Source organism: Struthio camelus, chromosome 1 (genome assembly GCF_040807025.1).
Source record: "Struthio camelus isolate bStrCam1 chromosome 1, bStrCam1.hap1, whole genome shotgun sequence".
NCBI lineage: Eukaryota > Metazoa > Chordata > Aves > Struthioniformes > Struthionidae > Struthio > Struthio camelus.
In genome coordinates, this window is record NC_090942.1 from 223,844,419 (window position 1) to 223,871,853 (window position 27,435).

The 27,435-nt window shown below is 64.2% G+C and overlaps 1 protein-coding gene across 13 annotated transcripts in view; it reads right to left on the reverse strand.

The window, feature by feature from the left end:
• Nucleotides 1–27,435, reverse strand: part of ARAP1 (ArfGAP with RhoGAP domain, ankyrin repeat and PH domain 1) — a 59,099-nt gene that overhangs the window by 14,907 nt on the left and 16,757 nt on the right. For 6 of the 13 annotated variants that reach the window (XM_068930849.1, XM_068930848.1, XM_068930847.1 and 3 more), the window contains exons 3-14: nucleotides 18,151–18,330; nucleotides 11,493–11,629; nucleotides 10,951–11,072; nucleotides 9,984–10,087; nucleotides 5,678–5,821; nucleotides 5,321–5,390; nucleotides 4,899–5,019; nucleotides 4,480–4,685; nucleotides 4,259–4,365; nucleotides 3,965–4,164; nucleotides 3,785–3,870; nucleotides 1,029–1,211 (exon numbers count right to left, since the gene is read on the reverse strand). In XM_068930849.1, coding sequence (XP_068786950.1) covers nucleotides 1,029–1,211; nucleotides 3,785–3,870; nucleotides 3,965–4,164; nucleotides 4,259–4,365; nucleotides 4,480–4,685; nucleotides 4,899–5,019; nucleotides 5,321–5,390; nucleotides 5,678–5,821; nucleotides 9,984–10,087; nucleotides 10,951–11,072; nucleotides 11,493–11,629; nucleotides 18,151–18,330 — 1,660 coding nt within the window. Of the gene's footprint in view, nucleotides 1–1,028; nucleotides 1,212–3,784; nucleotides 3,871–3,964; nucleotides 4,165–4,258; nucleotides 4,366–4,479; nucleotides 4,686–4,898; nucleotides 5,020–5,320; nucleotides 5,391–5,677; nucleotides 5,822–9,983; nucleotides 10,088–10,950; nucleotides 11,073–11,492; nucleotides 11,630–12,076; nucleotides 12,475–17,306; nucleotides 17,326–18,150; nucleotides 18,331–27,435 lie in introns of those variants that run through there. The other 7 variants (XM_068930853.1, XM_068930852.1, XM_068930859.1 and 4 more) reach the window with 5 other exon arrangements.

Sequence of the window (27,435 nt, forward strand, 5' to 3'; positions counted from 1 at the left end):
GAAGTCATGCAGGAGCGGGGGGGGCCGGGGCGCTCCAGAGCAGGAAAACAACCAAGCCCACATGCGAGTTCCCGCGGCCCCCGGCGCGCTTCCCGAAAGCCGACGGGCGCAGCTCCGGCGCCGCGGAGCGGGGGCAAACGGCCGGCGGCGCAGGATTGCACAAGCGCCGCGAGCGGCTGCAACCCGGGCGCCCGTCGGCCGCCAGCACGCGGGGAGTTTTGTTCCCCCCCCCCAACCCGGGAGGATGTGGCACGCGGCGAGCCGGGCAGGCGCGGGGATGGCGATGGGGATGGGGTTGGGGACAGGGACAGGGTCAGGGATGAGATGGGGATGGGGATGGGGACGGGAATGGGGATGGGGATGGGGAGGGGGAGGGGGACGGGAACGGCAGCGGAGACAGGATGGGGACAGGGACGGGGATGGGGATGAGGATGAGGATGAGGATGAGGATGAGGATGAGGATGAGGATGGGGATGGGGACAGGGATGAGGACGGGGACAGGGACAGGGACAGGGACCAGGTTGGGGATGGGGTGGGGATGGGGTTAGGGTTGGGATGAGGATGGGGATGGTAAGGGGGATGGGGGTGGCATTGGAGGTGGAGATGGGGATGGGGATGGGGTTGGGGATGGGGACGGGGTTGGAGATGGGGACAGGGACAGGGATGAGATGAGGATGGGGGGGGAAGGGGGACAGGATGGGGAGGGGGACAGGGATGGGGATGGAGATGAGGATGGGGATGGGCACGAGGATGGGGACAGGCACAGGGACGGGGACCGGGCTGGGGATGGGGTTGGGATGGGGTTGGGGATGGGGATAGGGTTGAGGACGGGGATGGGGATAGGGTTGGGAACAGGGATGGGAATGGGGACAGGGATAGGGTTGGGGATGGCGGTGAAGATGGGGATGGGGACGAGGATGGGGATGGGGATGGGGACGGGGATAGGAGTGGAGTTGGGGACGAGGACGGGGATGGGGTGAGGGGAGCAAAGCCGGGCGCTCAGCCCCGGGGCGCCCGAGGCGACTGACCCTGTCGAGCTCCTCCTGGTTGCCGAAGAGCGGGTGGTAGCGGCGGTACTTGCCCTCGCGGTACTTGGCGACGAGGAAGCGGCGCCTCTCCTCGCTGCCGCTGCCCGGCGTGATGTCCTCGCTGGGCGGCACGTTGGCGGCCCAGAAGCGGTTGGCCACGGCGTTGCCGGCGCGGCGGAAGAGCTGCGGAGGCAAGCCGGGGGCCGCCGTGAGCTGCGCAGCCGCAGCCGGGGACGCGGGGCAGAGCCGGAGCCGCCCGACCCTCTCCGCCCCCGGTCGGTCCCAACCCCGGCAAACGACGTCTGGAACGGAGCCGGGCGGCTCCAGCTGCAGGCGAGGTCGACGCGCTCGGGGAGCTGTCGGCGGCCCGGCGCAGAGCTTTGCTTTGGCGGAAGCCTTCCTCCCACACGCGCCATCGGCATCGCGCCCGCAGGTGCACGGACCCCGCCACGGCATCACCCCGGCATCGCGCCTGTGGGTGCACGGACCCCACGACGGCATCGTGCCCCAGCATCACGCCCGCGGGTGCACAGACCCCACGACGGCGTCATGCCCCAGCATCGCGCCCGTAGATGCACGGACCCCACCACGGCACTGCATCCCGGCATCATGCCCGCGGGTGCACAGACCCTGCCACGGCACTGCACCCACGGGTGCATGGACCCCGCGACGGCGTCACGTCCCAGCATTGCGCCCGTGGGTGCACGGACCCCGCAATGGCACCGTGTCCCGGCATCACACCCGCAAGTGCACGGACCCCGCAACAGCATCGCACCCCAGCATTGTGCCCGCGGGTGCACGGACCCCACGACAGCATCACCCCAGCATTGCGTCCGCGGGTGCACGGACCCCGCCACAGCACTGCATCCCGGCATCGCGCCCGTGGGTGCACGGACCCCACAATGGCGTCACGCCCCAGCATCGCGCCCGCAGGTGCACAGACCCCGCAACGGCATCGCACCCATGGGTGCACAGACCCCATGACGGCACCGTGCTCCAGCATCACACCCGCAGGTGCACAGACCCCACAACAGCATCACCCCAGCATTGTGCTCACAGGTGCACGGACCCCATGACGGTGTCGTGTCCCAGCATCGCACCCACAGGTGCACGGACCCCGCGACAGCACCGCACCCCGGCATCGCGCCCGCAGGTGCACGGACCCCATGACGGCACCCCGCGCCCCAGCATCGCGCCCGCAGATGCTTCCCACCGTGGGGAGGCTGTGGAGAGGCTGGGAGCAGGGTTACTCCCTCCGTCTAGACTTTTTGGCACTCCGAAATCTGCTCCCTCAGCGCTGACAGACGCCTTCTGTCTCCCGGGCGCAGGCACACAAGCGTTGCTTGTCCTCCGCGTGCTGGCCCCGGCTCATCTGCAGGGCGTTCCCGGGGTGCACAGCACCCCTTCCCGGGGCGTGCACCGGCCCTTCCCGGGACTCACGCCACCCCTTCCCAGGGTGCACGCCACCCCTTCCTGGGGCACACACCACCCCTTCCCGGGATGCACACCCACCGTTCCCGGGGTGCACACCACCCCTTCCCAGGGTGCACACACGCCGTTCCCAGGGCGCACACCACCCCTTCCCAGGGTGCACACCACCCCTTCCCGGGATGCACACCCACCGTTCCCGGTGTGCACACCACCCCTTCCCAGGGCGTGCACCGGTCCTTCCCGGGATGCACGCCACCCTTTCCCGGGGTGCACACCCGCCGTTCCTGGGGTGCACGCCACCCCTTCCCGGGGTGCACACCCGCCGTTCCCGGGGTGCACGCCACCCTTTCCCGGGGTGCACACCCGCCGTTCCTGGGGTGCACGCCACCCCTTCCCGGGGTGCACACCCGCCGTTCCCGGGGTGCACGCCACCCCTTCCCGGGGTGCACACCCGCCGTTCCCGGGGTGCACGCCACCCTTTCCCGGGGTGCACACCCGCCGTTCCCGGTGTGCACACCACCCCTTCCCGGGGCGTGCACCGGCCCTTCCCAGGACGCACGCCACCCCTTCCCGGGGTGCACGCCACCCCTTCCTGGGGCACACACCACCCCTTCCCGGGGCGTACACCCGCTCTTCCCAGGGCGCACGCCACCCCTTCCCGGGATGCACACCCACCGTTCCCGGTGTGCACGCCACCCCTTCCCAGGGCGTGCACCGGTCCTTCCCGGGATGCACGCCACCCTTTCCCGGGGTGCACACCCGCCGTTCCCGGGGTGCACGCCACCCCTTCCTGGGGTGCACACCCGCCGTTCCCGGGGCGCACACCTGCTGTTCCCGGGGTGCACACCACCCCTCCCTGGGGTACACACCCACCATTCCCGGGGTGCACACCACCCCTTCCCGGGGCGTGCACCAGTCCTTCCCGGGACGCACGCCACCTCTTCCCAGGGTGCACACCCGCCGTTCCCAGGGTGCACGCCACCCCTTCCCGGGGTGCGCGCCCGCCCTTCCCGGGGCACACGCCAGCAGCTCCTGGACTGGCGCAGACCGCAGGGGTCGGAGGGGAAGGGTGCCGGGACGGGGGGCTGCTGCAGGGGTCCCCGCGGCTGCATGGCTGCACCCCCAGCACCTCCCAGTCTGCAGCGGGTGCCGACCCGAGTCCCACCGCTGCCCGCTCTCCCCCCGGGGCCGGAGCGGGGCTCGGATGGGGCTGGACACAAGCTCTGCCTCGCTGCCCCGGTCCTGGTGACCCTCCAGAAGGGGGCCCCAACGGGGCCACCAAGGGGGAGCCCCCGAACGGCTTTGGGAAGAATTTGCTCCCCTACCTCGATCAGCTCCTCCGTCCACACCTTCCTGTCCATCTTCAGGCTGCGCACCTTGGAGATGCTGGGGCCCAGGCCCCGATGCTCCCCTGACGGTTAGACGAAGGGTGAGCGCCACCGGCGCCGCACCGCGCTAGCTGCCCCTCTGCCCCGGCCTCCCGCCTGCCCACGCCGCCCCGCTACCTGCGCATCTCTTGCAGATGACAACGCAGAGGTTGATGGAGGCCCAGTCGGGCTTGGGCGAGCCGCAGTCGGCGCAGAAGCGGTTGGGCTCCACCGCCCAGATCTTCTCCGCCACCTCCGAGGTGGAGAGGGCGGCGGCGATGGACTGCTGCATGGCTGCCACCCACTCCTCCTTCTCCTGGTCGGAGTCGGCAGAGAAGCTGGCCGGCGGGCAGAGCGGGGTGAGGGACGGGGTGGCCGCGGAAGGACGCGGTCCCCACCGGGCTCGGCAGCCCCAGCGTCCCTCTGCCTCACCTGAAGATGCGGTAAGGCGTCGTGAGGTCGAAGCCCCTGCGGTCCACCTCCTTGACGTTCCCCACGTTCATCTCAATGTAGGTGATCCCGATGCCCAGCCGATAGTCCTGGCGGGGGGCGAGAGCGGGTGCGGAGGTGCGGGAGGGCAGCGGGACCCGTGCGCGTGGGCTGGCCCCGACCCCCAGCCGCCGGCGCAGCCCCCAGCTCCCACGGACACCCACCTCCGAGTTCTTGTAGAGGAAAACTTTGTCCCCCGCCACCGCCACAAACAGCTTGTTCTTAAAGCCTCGCAGCTCCAGGAAGCCGCTCTTGTCCACCAAGTCCATGGTGCCGTTGATGGTCTGCAGCATGGACATCCTCTCCAGGGCCTTGCTCTTCCGCTCCTCCGTGATCTGCTGCAGCATCCGGATCCACTCGTTGCGATCCGCTGCGGGGACACGGTCAGAGCCACCTCTGCTGGGCTACCGGGAGGATGGAGAGCAGCCGGCCGGCGGCCCGGGGGCGGCCGCGGACAGGTCCGAGGGCAGGTTTCAGGACCAGCCTTTGCCTTTCAGCCAGTGAAAGCAGCACGCTCGGCCCGCGGGGCAGGGCAAGCATCTCCTGCGCCCCTCCGCAGCAGGACCCGCAGCGGGGTGCTCACCATCGCTCTCAGCCCGAAACACGAAGTTGCGGTTGTTGGTGATGACCTCGAACTTCTGGTCCCCAACGCTGGCTATGCGGGAGATGGAGGACACGGGGATGAACCTCTTGGAGTAGGCATCCTTGGGCAGGACATGGGGAAAGGAAACGCGCTGGTCACCACCGCAGCCGCAGCGAGACAGGAGACGGGCATCGCCCGGGGCGCACAACGCTGAGAGCATGAGGGGTCTGGGAGGCTCAACCGCATCCCACCTCCCACCCCAGTACCGGTGTCACCCCAGCTCCTGGCCCCCATCCCTTCTGTTGGCTCCTCCGGCAGGTGAACCTGGCCCGTCCGCCCAGGACGGAGCCCCTCGCGCCACCGCGTCTCATGGCCTTTCCACCTCCGGCCCGCGAACGCGCGCATCCTTCCTCCCCGCTCACCTTCTCACTGTCAAAATAGCGCAGGTAGTCGGCATCCAGCTTCACCCAGCGCTTCTGGTAGATGTAGGACCTGGCAAGGGACCGCCGGGGCTGTCAGCTCGGCGGGGTTGAACCGGCGGCGGTTTGCGCCCCGATGGCCGAGGGTCCCCGGGTGGCTTCGCTATCAACGCGCCGCGGCTCTCCCGGCCGCTGCCTCCCTCCGGGCCACAACGAAACCCGTGAGCTGAGCGCCGCGGCGGCCGCCGAAAGCACCCCGGCAGGATGACGATCCCGATTTGCAATCGCTGCTCGATCGCTGCAACCCCTGCAGCGCCAGGGGCACCCCGGCCGCCGCGGGGGTCCCGGCCCGTTACTCACCCCTGCGGCGGGTTCTTGTCCAACCACCCGGCTTTGATGATGGGCGAGAGCTGGCCAGCGGCATCCGGGCCCTGCACAGCGTCTCCGGGCGCACCGGCCCCGCAGGAGGCGGAGGTGGCCACGGCCCCGGCGTCGCTGCCGCTGCTGGGGACAGGGGGCCGGCTGGTGAGGGGCTGCTCGGCGCTGAGACCGTGCACACGGCCGGACCCCCTGCCCTGCCCTTGCTCCAAGCCAGCGCCGGCGCTGGGAGCCCTTTGCAAGCGTGGCCCCTGCTCCCGGCGTGCACGTCGGCGCGCTGGTGCTCCCTCCGGTCCAGGCGGCCCCCTGCCCCTGCTCCCTGACCCGACACCCAGGGAGCTGCTGGTGGGCTGAAATCCCACCACTATACCCGGCCCCGCAGGCAGGAGCCGCGGGGAAGGCTGCGCAACCAGGGCTGGCCGGGGACCGAGCCTTACCAGCAGCCAGCAAGGTGACGAAACAATAATTAACCAGCGCGGGTTAATGATTGTTCAAGCAAAGCCTTTGCAAGCCTCCTGAAAATGTGCGGGTCGCAAACAGCAGGTTTGAGGCACTTAATTTGAAAAGCGTGGCCAAATTCAGACACGTGGCTGCGCTCCGCAAGAAACAGCGTGACTTTTGGACAGGGCACGAGGGCAGCAGCAGCTGCCGTCCGCTTCCACATCTGCGAATCGAGGGGGTTATTTTACTGGGTAAACCCGAAGCCCGGGGGTCTGCATGGATGCAGCGCAGCTTGCGTTTCTAGGCAATATCACTTTCCAGGGAACAAGTCGCAGCACCACACATTTCTGCACACGCTCTGTGGTGCACACCCCCCCGGCCAGCAGCACCCCTCACTCTCCATGCACACACGTACACACACACACACCCCTGCACACGCACCCTCTGCCGTGCACACCCCCCCGGCCAGCAGCACCCCTCACTCTCCATGCACACACGTACACACACACACACAGCCCTGCACACGCACCCTCTGCCGTGCACACCCCCCCGGCCAGCAGCACCCCTCACTCTCCATGCACACACTTACACACACACACACACACCCCTGCACACGCACCCTCTGCCGTGCACACCCCCCCGGCCAGCAGCACCCCTCACTCTCCATGCACACACGTACACACACACACACCCCTGCACACGCACCCTCTGCCGTGAACACCCCCCGGCCAGCAGCACCCCTCACTCTCCATGCACACACGTACACACACACACACACCCCTGCACACGCACCCTCTGCCGTGCACACCCCCCCGGCCAGCAGCACCCCTCACTCTCCATGCACACACGTACACACACACACACAGCCCTGCACACGCACCCTCTGCCGTGCACACCCCCCGGCCAGCAGCACCCCTCACTCTCCATGCACACACGTACACACACCCCTGCACACGCACCCTCTGCCGTGCACACCCCCCGGCCAGCAGCACCCCTCACTCTCCATGCACACACGTACACACACACACACACCCCTGCACACGCACCCTCTGCCATGCACACCCCCCGGCCAGCAGCACCCCTCACTCTCCATGCACACACGTACACACACACACACCCCTGCACACGCACCCTCTGCTGTGCACACCCCCCGGCCAGCAGCACCCCTCACTCTCCATACACACGTACACACACACACGCACCCCTGCACACACACCCTCTGCCGTGCACACCCCCCCGGACAGCAGCACCCCTCACTCTCCATGCACACACGTACACACACACACACCCCTGCACACGCACCCTCTCCCGTGCACACCCCCCGGACAGCAGCACCCCTCACTCTCCATGCACACACGTACACACACACACACCCCTGCACACGCACCCTCTGCCGTGAACACCCCCCGGACAGCAGCACCCCTCACTCTCCATGCACACACGTACACACACACACACACCCCTGCACACGCACCCTCTGCCGTGAACACCCCCCGGCCAGCAGCACCCCTCACTCTCCATGCACACACGTACACACACACACACACCCCTGCACACGCACCCTCTGCCGTGCACACCCCCCCGGCCAGCAGCACCCCTCACTCTCCATGCACACACGTACACACACACACACACACCCCTGCACACGCACCCTCTGCCGTGCACACCCCCCAGCCAGCAGCACCCCTCACTCTCCATGCACACACGTACACACACACACACCCCTGCACACGCACCCTCTGCCGTGCACAACCCCCCCAGCCAGCAGCACCCCTCACTCTCCATGCACACACGTACACACACACACCCCCCTGCACACGCACCCTCTGCCGTGAACACCCCCCAGCCAGCAGCACCCCTCACTCTCCATGCACACACGTACACACACACACACCCCTGCACACGCACCCTCTGCCGTGCACACCCCCCCGGCCAGCAGCACCCCTCACTCTCCATGCACACACGTACACACACACACACACACCCCTGCACACGCACCCTCTGCCGTGCACACCCCCCAGCCAGCAGCACCCCTCACTCTCCATGCACACACGTACACACACACACACCCCTGCACACGCACCCTCTGCCGTGCACAACCCCCCCAGCCAGCAGCACCCCTCACTCTCCATGCACACACGTACACACACACACACCCCTGCACACGCACCCTCTGCCGTGCACACCCCCCCGGCCAGCAGCACCCCTCACTCTCCATGCACACACGTACACACACACACACACCCCTGCACACGCACCCTCTGCCGTGCACACCCCCCCGGCCAGCAGCACCCCTCACTCTCCATGCACACACGTACACACACCCCCCTGCACACGCACCCTCTGCCGTGAACACCCCCCAGCCAGCAGCACCCCTCACTCTCCATGCACACACGTACACACACACACACCCCTGCACACGCACCCTCTGCCGTGCACACCCCCCCGGCCAGCAGCACCCCTCACTCTCCATGCACACACGTACACACACACACACACCCCTGCACACGCACCCTCTGCCGTGCACACCCCCCCGGCCAGCAGCACCCCTCACTCTCCATGCACACACGTACACACACACACACACCCCTGCACACGCACCCTCTGCCGTGCACACCCCCCCGGCCAGCAGCACCCCTCACTCTCCATGCACACACGTACACACACACACACACCCCTGCACACGCACCCTCTGCCGTGCACACCCCCCGGACAGCAGCACCCCTCACTCTCCATGCACACACGTACACACACACACACACCCCTGCACACGCACCCTCTCCCGTGCACACCCCCCCGGCCAGCAGCACCCCTCACTCTCCATGCACACACGTACACACACACACCCCCCTGCACACGCACCCTCTGCCGTGCACACCCCCCCGGCCAGCAGCACCCCTCACTCTCCATGCACACACGTACACACACACACACCCCTGCACACGCACCCTCTGCCGTGCACACCCCCCCGGCCAGCAGCACCCCTCACTCTCCATGCACACATGTACACACACACACACACCTGCACACGCACCCTCTGCCGTGCACACCCCCCGGACAGCAGCTCCCCTCACTCTCCATGCACACACGTACACACACACACACCCCCCTGCACACGCACCCTCTGCCGTGCACACCCCCCGGCCAGCAGCACCCCTCACTCTCCATGCACACACGTACACACACACACACACCCCTGCACACGCACCCTCTCCCGTGCACACCCCCCCGGCCAGCAGCACCCCTCACTCTCCATGCACACACGTACACACACACACACACCTGCACACGCACCCTCTGCCGTGCACACCCCCCCAGCCAGCTGCACCCCTCACTCTCCATGCACACGCGTACACACACACGCACCCCTGCACACGCACCCTCTGCTGTGCTCAACCCCCGGCCAGCAGCACCCCTCACTCTCCATGCATACGCGTACACACACACGCACCCCTGCACATGGACGCTCACGCACAAGCATCCCCTGCCCACATGCAGATTCTTATGCCTTCTAACTGAGCATGTATGCGGACGCACCGCCGTTCGCGCACACACACGCACACCCATGCAGAAGTGAATCCTAACTGTGCACGCATGCACACACAGATGCCTCTTGCCCAGTTATGCACATCCCCTGCCTGTGCCTGCACACACCTGCACACTCACACCCTTGTGCACACACGACCCTGCCCACACCCACACACGCACGTCCCCTGCCTGTGCCTGCACACACCTGCACACACACACCCTCATGCACACGCGTCCCTGCACACTCATGCACATCCCCTGCCTGTGCCTGCACACACACAGGTGCACGGACACACACAGGGGTAGGAACAGTCCGTACTTGGCTGGTGGTGCATCGTAGTAGTCCTCGATGAGTTCGTCCTCGCTGAAGAGGCTGTTGATGCGCAGCGACCGCGGCCGTCCCGTCCCGGGCTCGGCATCCTCCTGTGGGGACAGACGGGGCGAGTGCGACAGGCAGCCACCTCTGTGCCCCCCGCCGCCACCGCCGTCGGCCCCAAAGCCCTTCCCAGCCGCAGCCTGGCTGGGACAGACACCCGCTCTCCAGCCAGCTGCCCGGCGCCCCGGCCCGCTGCAGGGTCCCGCTGGCCTGCCCCAGGGGCGCAGCTCTGCCCTGGCCCTCTCCAGCCCCCCAGCACGCACGGGAGAGAGTTGCATGCAAGAAGGCCAAAAATCTCAGCGCACGTTTCCCAGGCCCGCGGATGGCGGCAGCGCCGAGATGCCCTCGCGGGCTTCCCACCCAGCGCTGGCCGGCCCCGAAGCGCGGGCGCAGGGAGGAGCGGTGCGCTAGGCAGGTTATTTATAATCCAAAATGTCTCTGCTGGGTTTTACTGAGAAATTCTCTGTTTCGCCCTTGATGGCGAGGAGCACGCCGGCGCTTGCATGCACCGTGGCGGGTGACGGCGGCGCTAGCCGGGGTGGGAGGCCACAGGAGGAGGTGGTCCGGCGCGACTGGCCTGGGGCTGCCAGGTGGGTTTGTCACCCCTCGCCGCAGGGGTTTGGGCTCCGGGGTATCTCAGGATGCTGCAAACTCCAGTCCGGACCGAGCCGAGCTCAGCCTGGCCGGTCCACACGAATGCTGCAGGCAGGGACTGAATTTAGGCTGCGATGCTGCAGCTGCCCGCTAGCGCGCACCCGGTGCAGAGGATGTGGCAGGGACGGCAGGGTCTCCCGGCGCCCCGTGTGGCTCTGCCCTCCCTCCCCGCCGGTCCTGCCGCCGGCTCCTTGCCGCCGCCGCAGCCCTCCTCCTGCCCAGCCCTCGTCGGCGTCCGCAGAGCTGCGCGAGTCGCCTGCGGCGGAGCGAGCCGGCGCCCAGCGGCCGGGAAAGCCCCACCGACCTTGTCGGCCATCCCTCCTCCGGCCGGAGCGGCTACTTCCTCCTCCCAGCTGGAGTCGTCGTAGTCCGAGTCATCTGCAAAGACGAAAAAGAAATCCCAGGCGGGCGACGCTGAGCGCGACGGCGGGCGGCGCGGGACCCGGCCGGCCGCCCAGCTCTGCCCTGGGCAAACAGCTTCTCCTTCGCTGCCACCCAGCGGGTTTTATCAAGGGCTTGGGAAAACACTGCAGAAGGGCAAAGTCCCTTTCGTCACGGCGGCCCGGCCGTGCCACGGCCCCCGCCGCCTCGCCGGGGGTATTTCCGGGACGTTTTTCCCGCAGTTTGTTCTTCAGAGCGGCTTTTTGGTTTTCCTTCCCCCTCCTCTCGCTTTGCTTCTCTGCCGGGGGGGAGCGGCAGTCACCGTGCCGCGAACCCGGGGCAGCCGGAGCCGCCGGCACCCAGCGCCAGCCCCGACCCCGCAGCCGGCCCAGAGCCCGGACCCTCGCGGCTACTCACCGAACTGGGGCACGAAGGGACGGCTGGGCTCGGCGGGCAGCTCCGGCGGCGGCTTGGGGCGGGCAAGCGGGGCCGGCGGGGCGGCGGAGGCGCCGGCTCCTCCGTCGGGGACGGGGACCTCCTCTTTAGCGGGAACGCTGCGGGGGGACGCGGAGCAGAGCTGCGTTAGGCCATTGCAGGCTTTGCACCAGATTTCCCTTCCTTTCAAAATACGGGTGGCCGGCTCGCCGGATGCCCGCCGCCCCAGCGGCACGGTGCCGGCTCCGCGGCGGCCGCGACGAGCCCACGGCGCGTCCAAGGCGTCAGCTTGCTCCATCGAGGAGCTGGAGGGCGCGATGCAGCTGCCACCGCGGGGACCATCCCGCCCCGGGGACAAGCGGCCCCGCGCGGGTGCCCCCTGCGGCGCTGGGCTTCACCGGGCGGCTCCGGGGCTCGAGACGAGCCACCAGCGCCTGCAGCCTCCTTTGTACAGCGCCTTGCCCCGAAAGGGGGACGGCCAGCCCCAAGGGGTCGAATGCACCGAAACCAGCCCCAGCCTCCCAGCCCAGCCCGCTCCGCCGAGCTTCCCGCGGCGAAGGCTTCACCTTGCACAGGCTACGCCAGCGCTTTGCCGGCCTCAAAACACGTCCTAGCGTCCAGCAGCATCGTCCCCCACTGCTACGGAAGCTCCGGCTCCTTATCCGGTCCCCAGGGGCGCCCGAAGCCGGCTGCAGCCTTGAAGTCTGGGTCTCCTATCGGGGTTTTTTTTTTTTTCCCCTTCTCTAGTCTAAACAACTTCAGGTCCCCCCCCCGCCCCGGCGTCTGTCCCGCTTCCTCGCCTTGTTTGCCTCCGGGCAAACAGATTTGCTTCCAGCCCTCCGCCGGAGGGGTGCGGGGGGCCGCAGCGTGGGCGCTCGGCCGGACCGGCAGCGCAGGAACCGGGTGCGGGGACACGGGCAGCCGCCGGCCCCGCAGAGGCGACCCGCTCCACCGCTGTTTCCTGCCTCCCGGAACAAATGCAGGGCGATGGGTAATAAATAGAAATCTCCAGAGCGATAGCGTTTTTAAGAGCAGGAAGTCAGAGGAAGTTGCTTTGGGTATAAAAGGAAAAGAGCAAGAAAGGATTCAGCAGCCCTGAACTCCCGGCGCCGCCACGGGCAAGGCGAGCTCGGCGCAGTAGGGAGAAGGTGCCGAGAGGATGCTCCCGGCGCCGGGGGACACCGCCGCTCCCCAACCCGCCTGGCCGGCCGGGGCGCAGCCTAGCAAAACCCTCTCCCGGGGGTATCCCGCAGGGAAAATTCCCGCCCGAGGGCTTCAAGTTGGGACGAAGACTCGGCTCCGCGGGTCCCGCCGGGCGGTGGCGATGGCAGAGGGACGGGCCGCGCTCGCTGGCCCGGCAGAGCCGTAAGGAGACCTTGCCCCTCCGTCCCGGCTTTCCGCGTCGCCCTTGGGTGCCGGCTCCAGTGCTTCCCAGCACCCAAGTCCGCACCCAGGAAGCTCCTCGGACCGTTGCCGTTTCGTCTAACGCATCCCAGCGCTGTCCGGCACCGTTTCCCCCCCGCCCTGCATTAAAGCCCGCTGCGAGGCCGGTTTGGGGTGAGGAGAGCAGCGTGCGGCCCTTCCCCAAAGCCCCTGCCGCCAAGGGCCGCACACGAGAGCTGTCCCCGAGCTCGGCCACCACCGGAAAACATCCCCCCGGCAGCCCTCGCCCTCCCCGGCTGCTTTGGTGGCGCAGCGGGAGCCGAGGAGCCAACGCTGGCTCTGCTCCGGGTCGGGCTGACCTCATTTCTCAGCAGGCATTTCCATGGGAACGAGCCACAAGCATCCATACATTACCGGGAGCGCGGCAGCCAGGCCGGGGCGTGCGGGGTGGCTCCCAGCTCGGCTGCGCCATGGAGCTGGCACCCGGCACCGCGGGCACGCACAGCCTGGGGCGGGGGGGTGACAGCGGCTCAGCTCCCAAGCAATAGCTTGCGGGCTTCTGCGTGCCCATCTGGGTTTACCTCTTGTCCCCAGGGCCCCGAGGATGCAGGTGCATCCTGCATTGCGCCAGGGGTGCACCCTGCATCGTGCCGTGGGTGCACCCTGCATCGCGCCGTGGGGTCCCCAGCCCGCCCCGCATTCGGCAGGCACGGCGCCCCGGCCAGGGACCACCTCCGGCACCTCTCCGGCTGCTGGGGGGCATCCCCTGGCTCGCGTGCCACCACCACGCCGTCGGGGTCCCGTTGCACCCGGGGCCTCAGCGTCCTCTCCAGCAGCGCCCCAGCGACGGGGTTGCTGCCCCGGGTAGGAGCAGGCCTGTGCAACGCGTGCAATTAGAGAAGTCCTTTCGTCACCCCCAGCTGTGCTCACTGATGCCTTATCTCATCCTCTATCAACCGCTGCAACTGCGCCAGCACCAGCTCCGCTTCCTCTGCCCACCCCGAGCAGCCTCCCCCGTGGCAGCGGCAGAACCACAGACGGTGCCAGCAACGCTGTCACCCACCAAGCCCAAATCTTCCCTCCCCTGCGGCTGCCTCCGTCCCCAGAGGGGCCAGGCTGTGCAAGGCACCGTGCAAAGCTGGAGGGAACGGGGGTCTCCCCAGAGCCCACCCTGCTGCTGCCACGAGCCACCGGCCCGCCACCGTCACTCGCCAAACCGCTCGGGGCTCAAACCTCGGCGGGGGCTGGCACATCTCCGGGCTGCAGCGGTTCCTTCCTGGGGCAGGGGCGCCGGGTTGGCCGCAGCCCCCCGGCGCAGCACCTCCTCCGCCGCTGCCAGGCCGGAGGGGAGGGACGCACAGCACGCGCTGAGCAGCAGTGCGGAGGAAACCGCAGCCCAGCACTCGCCCTTCACAGACTCGCGGCCGGACGCCCATCCCGACACTTCAGGCCTGCCGCAGGGCCAAGCTCATTTCACGAGACACCGGTTCTCATGGGGCTGTTTTTTCCCCCACGCTGGACAGTGCAGGGAACAGAAGTGCAGAACGGTTGGGGTTGGAAAGGACCTTTGGAGACCATCTGCTTCAGCCCCCCTGCTCCAGCAGGGTCACCTACAGCACATTGCACAGCATCGCATCCAGGCGGGTTTTACATATCTCCAAGGAAGGAGACTCCACAACCGCTCTGGGCAACCTGTGCCGGTGCTCTGTCACTCTCACACCAAAGAAGTTTTTCCTCATGTTCAGATGGACTTTCCTGTGTCTCAGCTTGTGCCCGTTGCCTCTCATCCTACACTGAGAAGAGTCTGCCTTAGCTTTCTTGACACCCTCCCCTCGGAGATAAGATCCCCCCCCCTCAGTCTTCTCTTCTCCAGGCTGAACAGGCCCAGATCCCTCAGCCTTTCCTCAGAGCAGAGATGCTCCAGGCCCTTCATCATCTGTGTAGCCCTTTGCTGCACTCTCTCCAGGAGCTCCATGTCTCTCTTGCCCTGGGGAGCCCAGCACTGGACCCAGTACTCCAGGGGAGGCCTCCCCAGGGCTGAGGAGAGGGGCAGGATCACCTCCCTCCACCTGCTGGCAACACTCTGCCTCATGCACCCCAGGAGACCATTGGTCTTGCAAGGGCACATTGCTGCCTCATGGTCACCTTGTTGTCCACCAGCACTCTCAGCTCCTTCTCGGCAGAGCTGCTTTCCAGCAGGTCAACCCCCAGCCTGTCCTGCTGCCTGGGGTTAGTTCTCGCTAGGTGCAGGACCCTGCACTTGCCTTTGCTGAACTTCAGGAGGTTCCTCTCCACCCAGCTCTCCAGCCTGTCCACGTCCCTCTGAATGGCAGCACAGCCTCCTGGGGGATCAGCCACTCCTCCCAGTTTGGGATCATCAGCAAACTTGCTGAGGACGCACTCTGTGCCTTCCTCCAGGTCACTGATGAGTATGTTGAACAAGACTGGACCCAAGACTGAGCCCTGGGGGACACCGCTAGCTACACGCCTCCAACTAGACTCTGCACCACTGACCACAACCCTCCGAGCTTGGCCATCCAGCTAATTTCCTATCCACCTCGCTGCCTGCTCACCTCACCTCTGTTTCATCAGCTTGCCTATGAGGATGTTGTGGGAGACAGTGTCAAAAGCCCTGCTGAAGTCCAGGAAGATGACAACACAGCGCCGCAGGGGAGCCATCCCGCGCAGCGCACCCACGAGCGGCCAGCTGAAGAGCCGGGCGCCTGGCCCAGCCTGGTGCCACGGGAGGGACCGTACCGAGATGGCCCTTCTCGACCTGCTGTATCAACGCCACTGGCTCCCCACCGCCATCGCCTCGGGGCCCCGTGCGTCCTACCAAGGCAATCAGGGGCTGGAGGTCATGAAAACAAAAGTGCAATAGCAGTGATGACACCCTTCTGCTCCAGGCTTCTAAACAAGGAAGCTGGCAGCAATTCGCCTTTCCCCAGAGGGGAAGCGAGGCCTGGGGAGGTGAGGGGGGACGTGGCAGCAGAGCAGGGCAGGACGCAGGTTCCCAGGCTGCGTCACTTCGACTGGGCATGAAGCCTGGACAACCACAAGCTTGGGGGAAGGAGCCAGGCCGGCTTTCCTGCAAAGCAAGATCTTCTGGCCACAGGAGGAGGGAAGCAGAGCCAAACAGCCCCAAGGCCGGGAGATGTTTGCTCACAGGATGGGTCCGGGGATCCCTCAGCTGAGCGACCCCGTCGTGGCGGTGATGGGGCAAGCGCCACAGCACAAAGGGGCCCCGGGCTCTCCAAAAGCGGAGGTGAACCAGGGTGCGCCCGGAGAAATCCACTGCAGTGCCCCTCTGCTGCTGCCGCCTGTCCTTGCAGAGCACCAGCGTGGTGACACAACACACCCACCATAGGGGGGTGCGAGATGCAGGCGCGATGCCGGAGCCCCTCGCCTGGGAATGGCCCAGCGGGGAGAGCGACGGCTTGCGTGCATCGCTGGTGAGGGGCGCAGCACGGCCTTCGCCCCAGCGAGGTGCAGCCCTGCTGAGAAGCAGCACATCGCAGCATACGTTCTGCAGGGACCGAGCGATATCAACAGCAGTGCGTACGCACCACACTGCGGGTATCTACCGTACTAAGGAAGCAGATGCACCGGGATGTCCACATGCACAGCGGGAACTCGGCCCCAGCACAGGTGCACCGGGATGCACATATCCACTACGGGAACCCAGCGCCGGCACAGGCGCGCCGGGACGCCCGTATCCACTACGGGAACCCAGCACCAGCACATATGTGGCCTGTTTTATATAGCTACCAGTAGAATCAAGTGCCAGCATATATTCTCTGTGGTATATGGCCACGTAATTCATATATATATATATAGGCCTATGCTACACTAAGCATACATGAGTGCTTGCTGCCGCAGGTGCTCCACGGCTGACCCCATTCCCTTGCTTTCAGCACGGCTGCGGGCAGCTGGCAAGAGCAGCGGTCTGGGACCGTCCGCGGCTGCTTGGGCTCTTCCGCCGCGGCTGGGAGACGAGAGGCTGGCGAGGTCCCCCGGCAGCCATGCCCGTCCCGCGGCCGAGCCACCCCGTCCCCCTCCCCAGGCGCCGCTGCTGGGCTGGCGGCCCATGACTTGCGCTAGGAGCAGGGCTCCAGGCTGGACGCGTCCCCGTCCCTCCTCCAACGGGCGCTGGGCACACGTGGTGCCAGTCGGGCTGAGTCACAGCCTGGCCCAGCGCCCGCTGCCCCCGGCTCGCGGGGACCCTGCGGACGATGGGCACGGCTGCGCCGAGCCTCGCTCACGCCCCGTCCCGGGCAGCAGGGACCGGGCAGGCGGGAGCCACGCGGCGCCCGGCAGCGCAGGGCCAGCCCGCTCCTTCGAATTCATCCCGCTGCTTTTCGAGCCGTGCAAGCTTTCAACGCCTGCAAGACCCCGCAGCAAGGGGCTCCTCACCTCTGTCCGGTGCGGGAAAGCACCTGAGCTGCTCCTGCCCACCGGGATTTCTGCCCCGGCCGCGGCTCCCCCCAGGCTCAGAGCTGCCGTCATGTCTCTCCAGACCATGCACGCAGCGCTCTTTCCGGTTCAGCCTCTTGCAGCCGCTTCAAAGCTGCCTGCAAAGCCGGGGGCCGGCTGGGGACGAGCACCCCGAGGGGCCGGGGGCAGCCGAGCCGGGACCGCGTCGCTCCCTGCGCTGGCCGCGGCTGGCCCCTCTCGTCCCCTCCAGCCTCCCCAGCGCCAGGCGGGGGGGAAGGACCCAGCCGGAGCAGGCGAGAGCTCAGCACCGCGGGGGAGGTTTTGCCACGTCCAGCAGTCGGAGAAGGAAGAAAACATCCGTTTAAAGCTCAGAGCAGAGGAACTGCCGAGCGGGGCAGTGCCAGGGCACACAGCGGGCTCCCGGCCACGGGGGACGGCGGCGCATGCCGTCGCGGCCGCGCACCGCTCCTTCCCAGCCTGGGGAAGGCAGAGTCCCTGCGGCGCAAACCGCCTGCTTGGCTTCCCAGGTGGCAGCCGAGCTGCGGTGACACCGGAGCAGCGGGGGTCCCCCGGCCCAGCGAGCCCCCCCCTCTCCCCGGCCGCGCTGCCTCTGCAGTCCTCAGGTGCGTCCCCCAGCCTGGAAGGGCCCCGAAGTCCAGATGCCAGCAGGAAGCACGCATGCAGCGACAGGAGCAGGAAATTCCCACGGGAGGAGGGCAGGGAGCACTTTTTGCACCATGCAAAACATCCCGCTTCTCGCTATCCCGTTCCTCAGCCAGTCTTTTCCCACTCGTGGCATCTCACCATGCCAAGCGGTCCCTACCTGGGCAGGATGCTCCAGCTGGCACGGGGCCCGTCCAGAAGTCCGCCCCAAGGAGTGCGGGCAATGCTGGGGCTGGCACGGCTCCAAATCGCGCCCCGGTCAACGCTCCCCTGCTGCCGAATCCGACTCTGCTCCGAGCACTTCCTGCTTGTTCTCAACACACTTCCTGAAAGCTCAGACCTACCGAAGCAGACACGTCGCCAGACTAGAACCCGCAGTGGTACTCAGCACCCGCGGGGGTCGCGGCTCCCTCCCCGCCATCCTCCCCCAGCGCGTCCTGCCTGCCAGGCTCCCGACCAGGCCACGGAGGAGGACGTTTCCATGGAGCCCAGCGCCAGGGGATGCAGATTTGCTCCGAAAAGCAACCGCCTGGGGTTGAACTTAAGGGGCCGTCTGAGTGTTCAGTGCCGGACAGAAACGCGGAAACGGCGCGAGTCGGGCAGAAGGACAGAATGCAGCGTTGCCCCGGAAGGGAGATCCATGAGATCAGCCCTGGGGCTCACGGGGAGCAGGATGCCCTCACATCCTGTCAGGAGTCAACTCTGCAGCAGCCGGTGTCTCTAGGGATCCCAATCAATATCACAGAATGGTTGAGGTTTGCAGAATGGCCAAGGTTGGAAGAGATCTCTGGAGATCTTCTCCTCCAACCCCCCTGCTCCAGCAGGGTCACCTACAGCACATTGCCCAGCATCACATCCAGGCGGGTTTTGAATATCTCCAGCAAAGGAGACTCCACTACCTCTCTGGGCAGCCTAGTCCAGTGCTCAGTCACCCTCACACCAAAGAAGTTTTTCCTCAGGTTCAGCTGGACCTTCCTGTGTTTTAGTTTGTGCCCGATGCCTCTTGTCCTGTCACTGGGCACCACGGAGAAGGGCCGAGTAGAGGGGCAGGATCACCTCCCTCCACCTGCTGGCAACACTCTGCCTCATGCACCCCAGGATCCCACTGGTCTTCTTGGCCACAAGGGCACATTGCTGCCTCATGCTTCACTTGTTGTCCACCAGCACTCCCAGGTCCTTCCCTGCACAGCTGCTTTCCAGTAGGTCAACCCCCAGCCTGTCCTGCTGCCTGGGGTTAGTCCTCCCCAGGGACAGGACCCTGCACTTGCCTTTGTTGAACTTCAGGAGGTTCCTCTCCACCCAGCTCTCCAGCCTGTCCACGTCCCTCTGAATGGCAGCACAGCCTCCTGGGGGATCAGCCACTCCTCCCAGTTTGGGATCATCAGCAAACTTGCTGAGGACGCACTCTGTGCCTTCCTCCAGGTCACTGATGAGTATGTTGAACAAGACTGGACCCAGGACTGAGCCCTGGGGGACACCGCTAGCTACACGCCTCCAACTACACTCTGCGCCACTGACCACAACCCTCCGAGCTCGGCCATCCAGCTAATTTCCTATCCACCTCGCTGCCTGCTCACCTCACCTGTGTTTCATCAGCTTGCCTATGAGGATGTTGTGGGAGACAGTGTCAAAAGCCCTGCTGAAGTCCAGGTAGGCAACATCCACTGCTCTCTCCTCATCTACCCAGCCACTTGTCCCATCAGAGAAGGCTAGCAGGTTGGTCAAGCATGATTTCCCTTTGGTGAATCCATGCTGACTCCTCCTGATCACCTTCTTGTCCTCCACATGCTTAGTGATGACCTCCAGGAGGAGCTGTTCCATCACTTTCCCAGGATGGAGGTGAGGCTGACAGGCCTGTAGTTCCCTGGCTCCTCCTTCTTACCCTTTTGGAAGACTGGAGGGACATTGGCTTTCTTCCAGTCCTCAGGCACCTCTCCTGATCTCCAGGACCTTTCAAAGATGATGGAGAGTGGCCTAGCAATAACATCCGCCAGCTCCCTCAGCACTCGTGGGTGCATCCCGTTAGGGTCCATGGATTTGTGGATGTCAGGTTTGCCCAAATGATCTCTAACCTGATCCTCCTCAACCAAGGGAAAGTCTTTCTTTCTCCAGACTTTCTCTCTTGTCTCCTGGGTCAGGGATTCCTGAGGGCTGGCCTTAGCAGTGAAGACTGAAGCAAAGGCAGCATTCAATAAAGCTGCCTTCTCTGTATCCTTTGTCACCAGGGCACCTGCCCCATTCAGCAGTGGACCCACATTTTCCCTAGTCTTCCTCTTGCTATGGATGTATTTGAAGAAGCCCTTCTTGTTGTCCTTGCCATCCCTTGCCAGATATAATTCCACATAGGCCTTGGCCTTCCTTGTCGCATCCCTGCACGCTCTGACAACGTCCCTGTATTCCTCCCAAGTCGCCTGTCCCCTTTTCCACATTCTGTACACTTCCTTCTTCTGCTGGAGTTTTGTCAGGAGTTCCTTGCTCATCCATGCAGGTCTCCTGCCCGCTTTGCTCAACTTCTTGCTCAGAGGGATGCACTGCTCTTGAGCCTGGAGGAGGTGATACTTGAATATTAACCAGCTTTCTTGGACCCCTCTTCCTTCCAGGGCCCTACCCCAGGAGATTCCTCCAAGTAGCTCCCTGAAGAGGCCAAAGTTAGCTCTCCTCAAGTCTAGGCTTGTGATCCTGCTTGTTGCTCTGCTCCCTCCTCGCAGGATCCTGAACTCCACCATCTCCTGGTCACTACAGCCAAGGCTGCCCCCAACCTTCACATCTCCAACCAGACCTTCTTTGTTTGTTAGTACAAGGTCTAGCATTGCACCTCTCCTTGTTGGTGTCTCCACCACCTCAGTCAAGAAATTATCATCATCAATCCTCTGCAGGAACCTCCTGGACTGTTTGTGCCTAGCTGTGCTGTCTTGCCAACAGATGTCAGGGTGGTTGAAGTCCCCCATGAGAACCAGGGCCTGTGAGCATGAGGCTACTTCCAGCCATCTGTAGAAGGCCTCATTGACTTCCTCTTCCTGGTCAGGTGGCCTGTAGTAAACCCCCACAACAGTGTCACCCATGTTACCCTGCCCTTTAAGCCTCACCCATAGGCTCTCAACTTGCTCTTCATCCACCCCTAGGCAGAGCTCCAGACATTCCAGCTGCTCCCTCACATGAAGAGCAACTCCACCACCTCGCCTTCCTGGCCTGTCTTTCCTCAAAAGCACCTAGCCATCCATGACAGCATTCAGGTCATGCAAGCTATCCCACCATGTCTCTGTAACTGCAATGAGATCATGGCCCTGCGACTGGACACAGATCTCTAATTCTTCCTGCTTATTCCCCATGCTGCGTGCATTGATGTACAGGCATTTCAGAGAGCCAATTGAACATGTAGGTTTCTCAGGAGAGGTGCAAGAGGATCCTCCATAGCCATGTCCCTCCCGTATGCGCTCCCCTGGCTGTATGCACCCGCTGGAGGCATCCTGACTTGAGCGGTGTTTTACTGACTCCCCTGCCACTATACCACTCCCCTTCCCCCATCTTGCCTAGTTTAAAGCTCTCCTTACCAGGCTGGCCAATCTGTTGGCAAAGACGTGTGTGCCCCACTTGATGAGGTGGATCCTATCTCTCTCTATCAGCTGTCAATCTTCAAACAGGGTCCCATGGTCATAGAAACCAATACCAGTGGTGCAGCCGGTTGTTAACTTGGAAAATCTGTCTCCTCCGCCTCCCATCCTTCCCTCTCACAGGCAGGATTGAGGAGAAAACAACCTGGGCTCCTAGACCCTTGACCACCATTCCCAGAGCTCTGAAGTCCTGTTTGATGATATCCAGTTTGCCCTTGGTGCCATTAGTTCCCACATGGAAGATCAGCAGAGGGTAATAGCCCAATGCATGGACAAGCCTTGGCAGACTCCATGACACCTCATATTCAAGCCCCCGGCAGGCAGCAAACCTCTCTAGACAAGAGGTCAGGTTGGCAGATAGGTGCCTCTGTCCCCCGCAGCAGGGAGTCACCCACAACAGTCACTCACCACTCCTTCCAGGAGTTCCCACACAGCACAGGGTCTGTCAGGCCAGTTGCCTCCCTTGAAGCCATGGCCAGCTCCTCCTCCTCCTGGAGGGTGCTAAACCTGTTTCTCAAAGGCAAATGTTCAGGAGGAGCAAGAGCCTTTCTCCTTCTACAGGGAGCAACCAGTTTCCAGCATTCTTCAACAGTGTTATGATGTACCATTACACTTCAACTTCTTCACTGTGAGGGTGACAGAGCACTGGAACAGGTTGCCCAGAGAGGTAGTGGAGTCTCCTTCGCTGGAGATATTCAAAACCCGTCTGGATGTGATCCTGGGCAATATGCTCTAGGTGACCCTGCTTGAACAGGGAGGTTGGACTAGATGATCTCCAGAGGTCCCATCCAACCTAAACGATTTTGTGATTTTGTGATTCTGTGATGGTACAGAGCCCTCCAGCAACTCCACTGCAGTTGGGGGGTGGGGACTCCTGGAGCTGGACGGTCTCCGAGAATACCCTATCTCTTGCTCATCTTCTTGGATGCTACGTAGCCTACTGACTTCCTCCAGTAACTCCTTTACCTGGTGACGCAACTGGTCAACTGCAGCACACCACCTGCAGGAGAGCTGACCGTCAGCCCAGGCCCCACGGAGAGGCCCCAGGCACTCCCTGCAGCCTGACACCTGCAGAGCTGCATCTGCTGCCTGAGGGTCTGTCTGGGGCCAAGCTTCAGACACAGCTGATACAGCAACTCCAACAGCCACTGGGGAATGTGCTCTACAGCATATCATGACCACACCTGAGGAAGCATACACTGCTGCAAGAAATGAAGGTGCTTTCCTACACCCTTCTGCACAAGCTACAGCTCCTCCTCACTGCACTCTAGGCCTGGCTTTTATATAGGCCTCTGCCTAGCACTGACTCACAGTGTGCTTGACCCACCCTAATCAAGGGCCACCTGGATCAAAGGCCCCAACTCCCTTTCACCAGGGGCAACCAAGAAAGCTCCTTAGCAGCAGCTACACCTAGCTAGAGCTTCCCAGAAGTTGAGGTTTCCAGTAGTTGTCCTTGCCTAGCTCTGCTTTCCTGCTAGCAGCAAGCACCGCCTAGTTCCTCAGGGGTCCCCAGAAAGCCTCCACAACTTTCAACAAGGTCCACAAAAGGTCCAAACAGAGACCAGACACTGCTGTACAAACTGCTGTGTCTGTTCGCTGCCTCTGTTAGCTGTGCTAAGGTTGGAAGAGACGTCCGGAGATCATCTGCTCCAACCCCCCTGCTCCAGCACGGTCACCTGCAGCACATTGCACAGCATCGCATCCAGGCAGGTTTTTTGAATATCTCCAAGGAAAGAGACGCCACAACCGACCCGGGCAGCCTAGTCCAGGGCTCCATCACTCTCACACCAAAGAAGTTTTTCCTCCTGTTCAGATGGACCTTCCTGTGTTTCAGTTTCTGCCCGTTGCCTCTCATCCTATCGCTGGGCACCACGGAGAAGACGCTGGCCCCATCCTCTCAACACCCCCCCTTCACATACTTCTACACATTGATCACATCCCCCCTCAGTCTTCTCTTCTCCAGGCTGAACAGGCCCAGATCCCTCAGCCTTTCCTCAGAGCAGAGATGCTCCAGGCCCTTCATCATCTGTGTAGCCCTTTGCTGCACTCTCTCCAGTAGGGCCATGTGTCTCCTGTACTGGGGAGCCCAGAACGGGACCCAGTACTCCAGGGGAGGCCTCCCCAGGGCTGAGGAGAGGGGCAGGATCACCTCCCTCCACCTGCTGGCAACACTCTGCCTAATGCACCCCAGGATCCCATTGGCCTTCTTGGCCACAAGGGCACACTGCTACCTCATGCTTAACTTGTTGTCCACCAGCACTTCCAGGTCCTTCTCGGCAGAGCTGCTTTCCAGTAGGTCAGTCCCATGCGGGATGGGTGCTTGCCCACCCGACAGGGCACCAGCAAGGCCTCCCATGACAGCCAGGAAGCTTCCTCAGCTGCCCCAGCCTTCTCCCAGCTGTGCAACCTGCCCCGTTCTGTCCTGCTCCCACCCCAGGCAATGCATCAGCCTGGTGAGGAGGAGGATGAAGCACAGCTTGTCCCTGGACAGCCTCACGCAGGTGAGGGCAGGGGCTCAAGTCCAGCTTCCCAGCCAGCTCCTGCTCCTTTCCCATCCTGAAAGGCCTCCTGGGGCCGAGCCGTGTGGCAGCAGCGGGGCTGATAGCCGAAGCCCCCCCGTTCTCATCCTGACCACACAGAAAGCTCGATGTGGGAGGAGAGGCCATGAGTGCCTCCATGCACGCACCGCTGCAAGCTCCCTGGGAACACTTTCAGAACAAAAGTAGATCCCATGTGCAGCCCGGGGCGCAGGTGACGGTTGCTATTTCTGCACGGAGCTGGCGTACATGCATCACTGCTCCCTCCTGGGTACCGGGTGTCTTTTCAGCCAGCACGTTTCCCTGGGGCTGGGGACACGAGGCAAGGACTCCCTTGGGAGCAGGAACCATGCCACTATGCCAGGAGGCCTTTTTCTGCAGCCAGGGCTGGCGAGTGCCGCATGGGCTAGCGCAAGGGGAGGAAGCATCCTTGCTCCAGAAGCACATCCCTTGGCCACAGGCGGGAGAGGGGACTCTGCCCCAGCCAGCTAGGGGCTCTGTTGTCCTGCACGAGCCTGGGGCCTTGCATGAGCAGATAGCACTACTGAGCCAGGGAGGCCTCCTGCCTGGCTGGGGAGTGCATTTGCTGTCCTGTGCCGCGGTGGGTGGCCCCGGGCTCACAGAGGCCCTCACTCTCTCTGCTTCCCTGCGGGATGGTGGGATGCACCTTCTCCGGTACATCTAAGCACCCACCTCATAGCTCAGCACCCTCAGACACGGTGAAGAGATGCCACTAGCCACTCGTGTGCATGCAGCTGCGCCACTGCAATAAGCCCACTCGGCTTCACCAGTTAAACAAACCTGGTTTTGCTCACCCTGAAACGCAACAGGGACGGAGCGACAGCTCAGCTGGGGGAGCTCCTCTAAGGACAGCTCAGCCTGCTTTCAGCCGATGGGACCGAGTGCGGTCGGCTAGCCCGAGCGCGGCCCCCCCTCCTGCCACCACTGCAGTTGCTGCCGGCTCGTCCCCGCCAGCCGGCTGCGCTGCAAGCGGAGGAGAGAGCTACTGCCGGGTGCCGCCCACCCACCGTGAGCATGGCACCAGCCTGCGGTCAGGACAGCTCTGCCTCAGACAGCATGCAATGAGCTCCTTGGGTCTCAGCGCCCCCCCCCCCACAGTGTGGGGACGCATGAACCTCCATGCAGCTCTGCAGTCCGTCGCACCGCCTGCCACCACCTCCCTGCGTGCCCCTCTCTCCCCGGTGCAGCCTCGGGGGTCCCACAGGGCTCGAACCACCTCCTCACCGGGTGCCCAGGGCACCCAGCCCCCTACCGCAGCCAAACAGCCCCCGACAGGTCCAGGATCCACTTTGCTCTCCCAGATTAGGATTTAATAAAATGATGGTTTTGATTATTGCAATAAAATCTGATTGCTGTAGCGATGGAAAGTTGTAAGGACCCCACACTGAACAAGCCCGGCTCTGCAGCGCCATGTAGTTGGCCCCACATCCTTCCTGGCATATCCCGTCTGGAAGCATCCAGCCCGGATCACCAGTCCCGAATGCAGAGCAAGGCCAGCGCGCGATGCGTTTGGGCACCGGACTCCCCCGATGAAGGGACCCGCCAGCACAGGAGACACCGCAAAGCTGCGCAGCCAGCTCCCAAGCGGTGCCCAGAGGGTAAGGGAGGAAAGAGCCAGGGCAGCGGGCACGCCGGGGGAGTTATGCCAGGCGCTAACAGCCCCCCCTTACTCCCTGCACACACTTGCTTTGACCCTGCAGGGACAGTCCCACAGTCCAGGGGGGGATTTTGGACCAAGCTGATATTTCCCAGCCGGCCCCCCCCCCCCGCCTGGGCCGGGTTGACACTAGAGGGCACCACTGTCCTCTATAAAGTGCAGCCTTGGCTGCTTTTTGGGCTCTCCATCACCACCTCTGCCCCAGCAGCCTGGGCGTACTCAGCCAGAGGTGAGGCATGCCCAGCCAGATGTGCTGTGAGGGTGTTCCTAGCCAGATGTGTGGAGGGATGTCAGCATGCCCAGTCTGATGTGCTGGGGCTGGGAGAGGTGTTTGCAACCCCCCGGCACATCTGCCAGAGGGCTATGGACATTGCTCCCCAAATATGCTGGGCAGGTTGCACTTCACTGGCCAGATGTGTTGGTGTGCAAGGGGGTTGCTATTGGCTTTCAGGACATCCTCAGCCAGATGTGCATGGGAATCTGGGGGTGGTGGGCACCCCAAGCCAGATGTGCTGAGGAGCTGGGGCCAGATGTGAGAGGGAGCTATGGGGGTGCTTGGCCACGCCATGCTGGATGTGCTTGGGGGGGGGGGTGACTTGTCTTGGGCCTTCTCAGGCAGATGAGGCTGGGCTTATGGGCTGTATGGCCATCCCCAGCCAGATGCAGGGAGGATATACCCAGGCAGATGTGCTGAGCAGCTGTGGCATCCCCAGCCAGGTGAGGTGAGGAGATCCACAGCTGGGTGTGCCAAGGCTGAGGGAGGTGCTGGCAATCTCTGCCAGATGTATGAGACGGCTGTGGGTATTCCCAGCCAGATGTTTGGGGTGAGGGAGGCAGGTGTGTGCATCTGTAGCCAGACGTGACCGGGCATGAGGCAGGGCAGTATCCCTGGCCAGATGTGCCCGGGGGCTGCTGCCATCCCTAGCCAGATGTGCTGGGGGGGCTGGGGGAGGTGCTGTCCCAACGCAGCAATACTCGGCCCTGCTTCACATACAAAGCTTTGCACAAGCGATAAACCAGCCTCCAGCGAGGAGGGGGCTTCCCGTCGCGTAGAGGGGAAACTGAAGCACGCTGGTACTCGGCTTCGCAAAACCACAGGTGGAGCCGGCATCAGATGAGATCGGCCCTGCCCTTCCAGCACAAAGCCAGTTCCGGTTGTGGTGCAGGACATGACACGGGCCAACAGCAGGACCCAGGCCTTGACAGGCGGCACCGCAGGACACGAGAAACCAGCAACACCTCCAAGCCCTGGCAGCCCTTCCCCTCTGCCGCAGCCACGGGGCCGGTGGGGCCGGGCGACCGACCAGCTGCTGCCCGCGGGCACCGCCGCTGCGCCCGATCCGTACCCGCGGCAGGGGCCAGCTCCGATCCTGCCCTGCCTACAGGGCCCAGAGTCCAGATTTACATCCCATCTAGGGGCTCAGCACCACGCAACCAGACCGGTGCTGAGCCATCATAGGATGAACATGGATAAACATCAGCTCTCCACACCACGGCCACATGCACCAGCCCAAAGGTGTGACCATCATGCTAACAGGCAGCTGTGGGGACCCTGCTGCATGGGGAACCCCCCCCAGCACGGCCCCATGGCCAGGGTGCACCCATGGGACAACACCAGC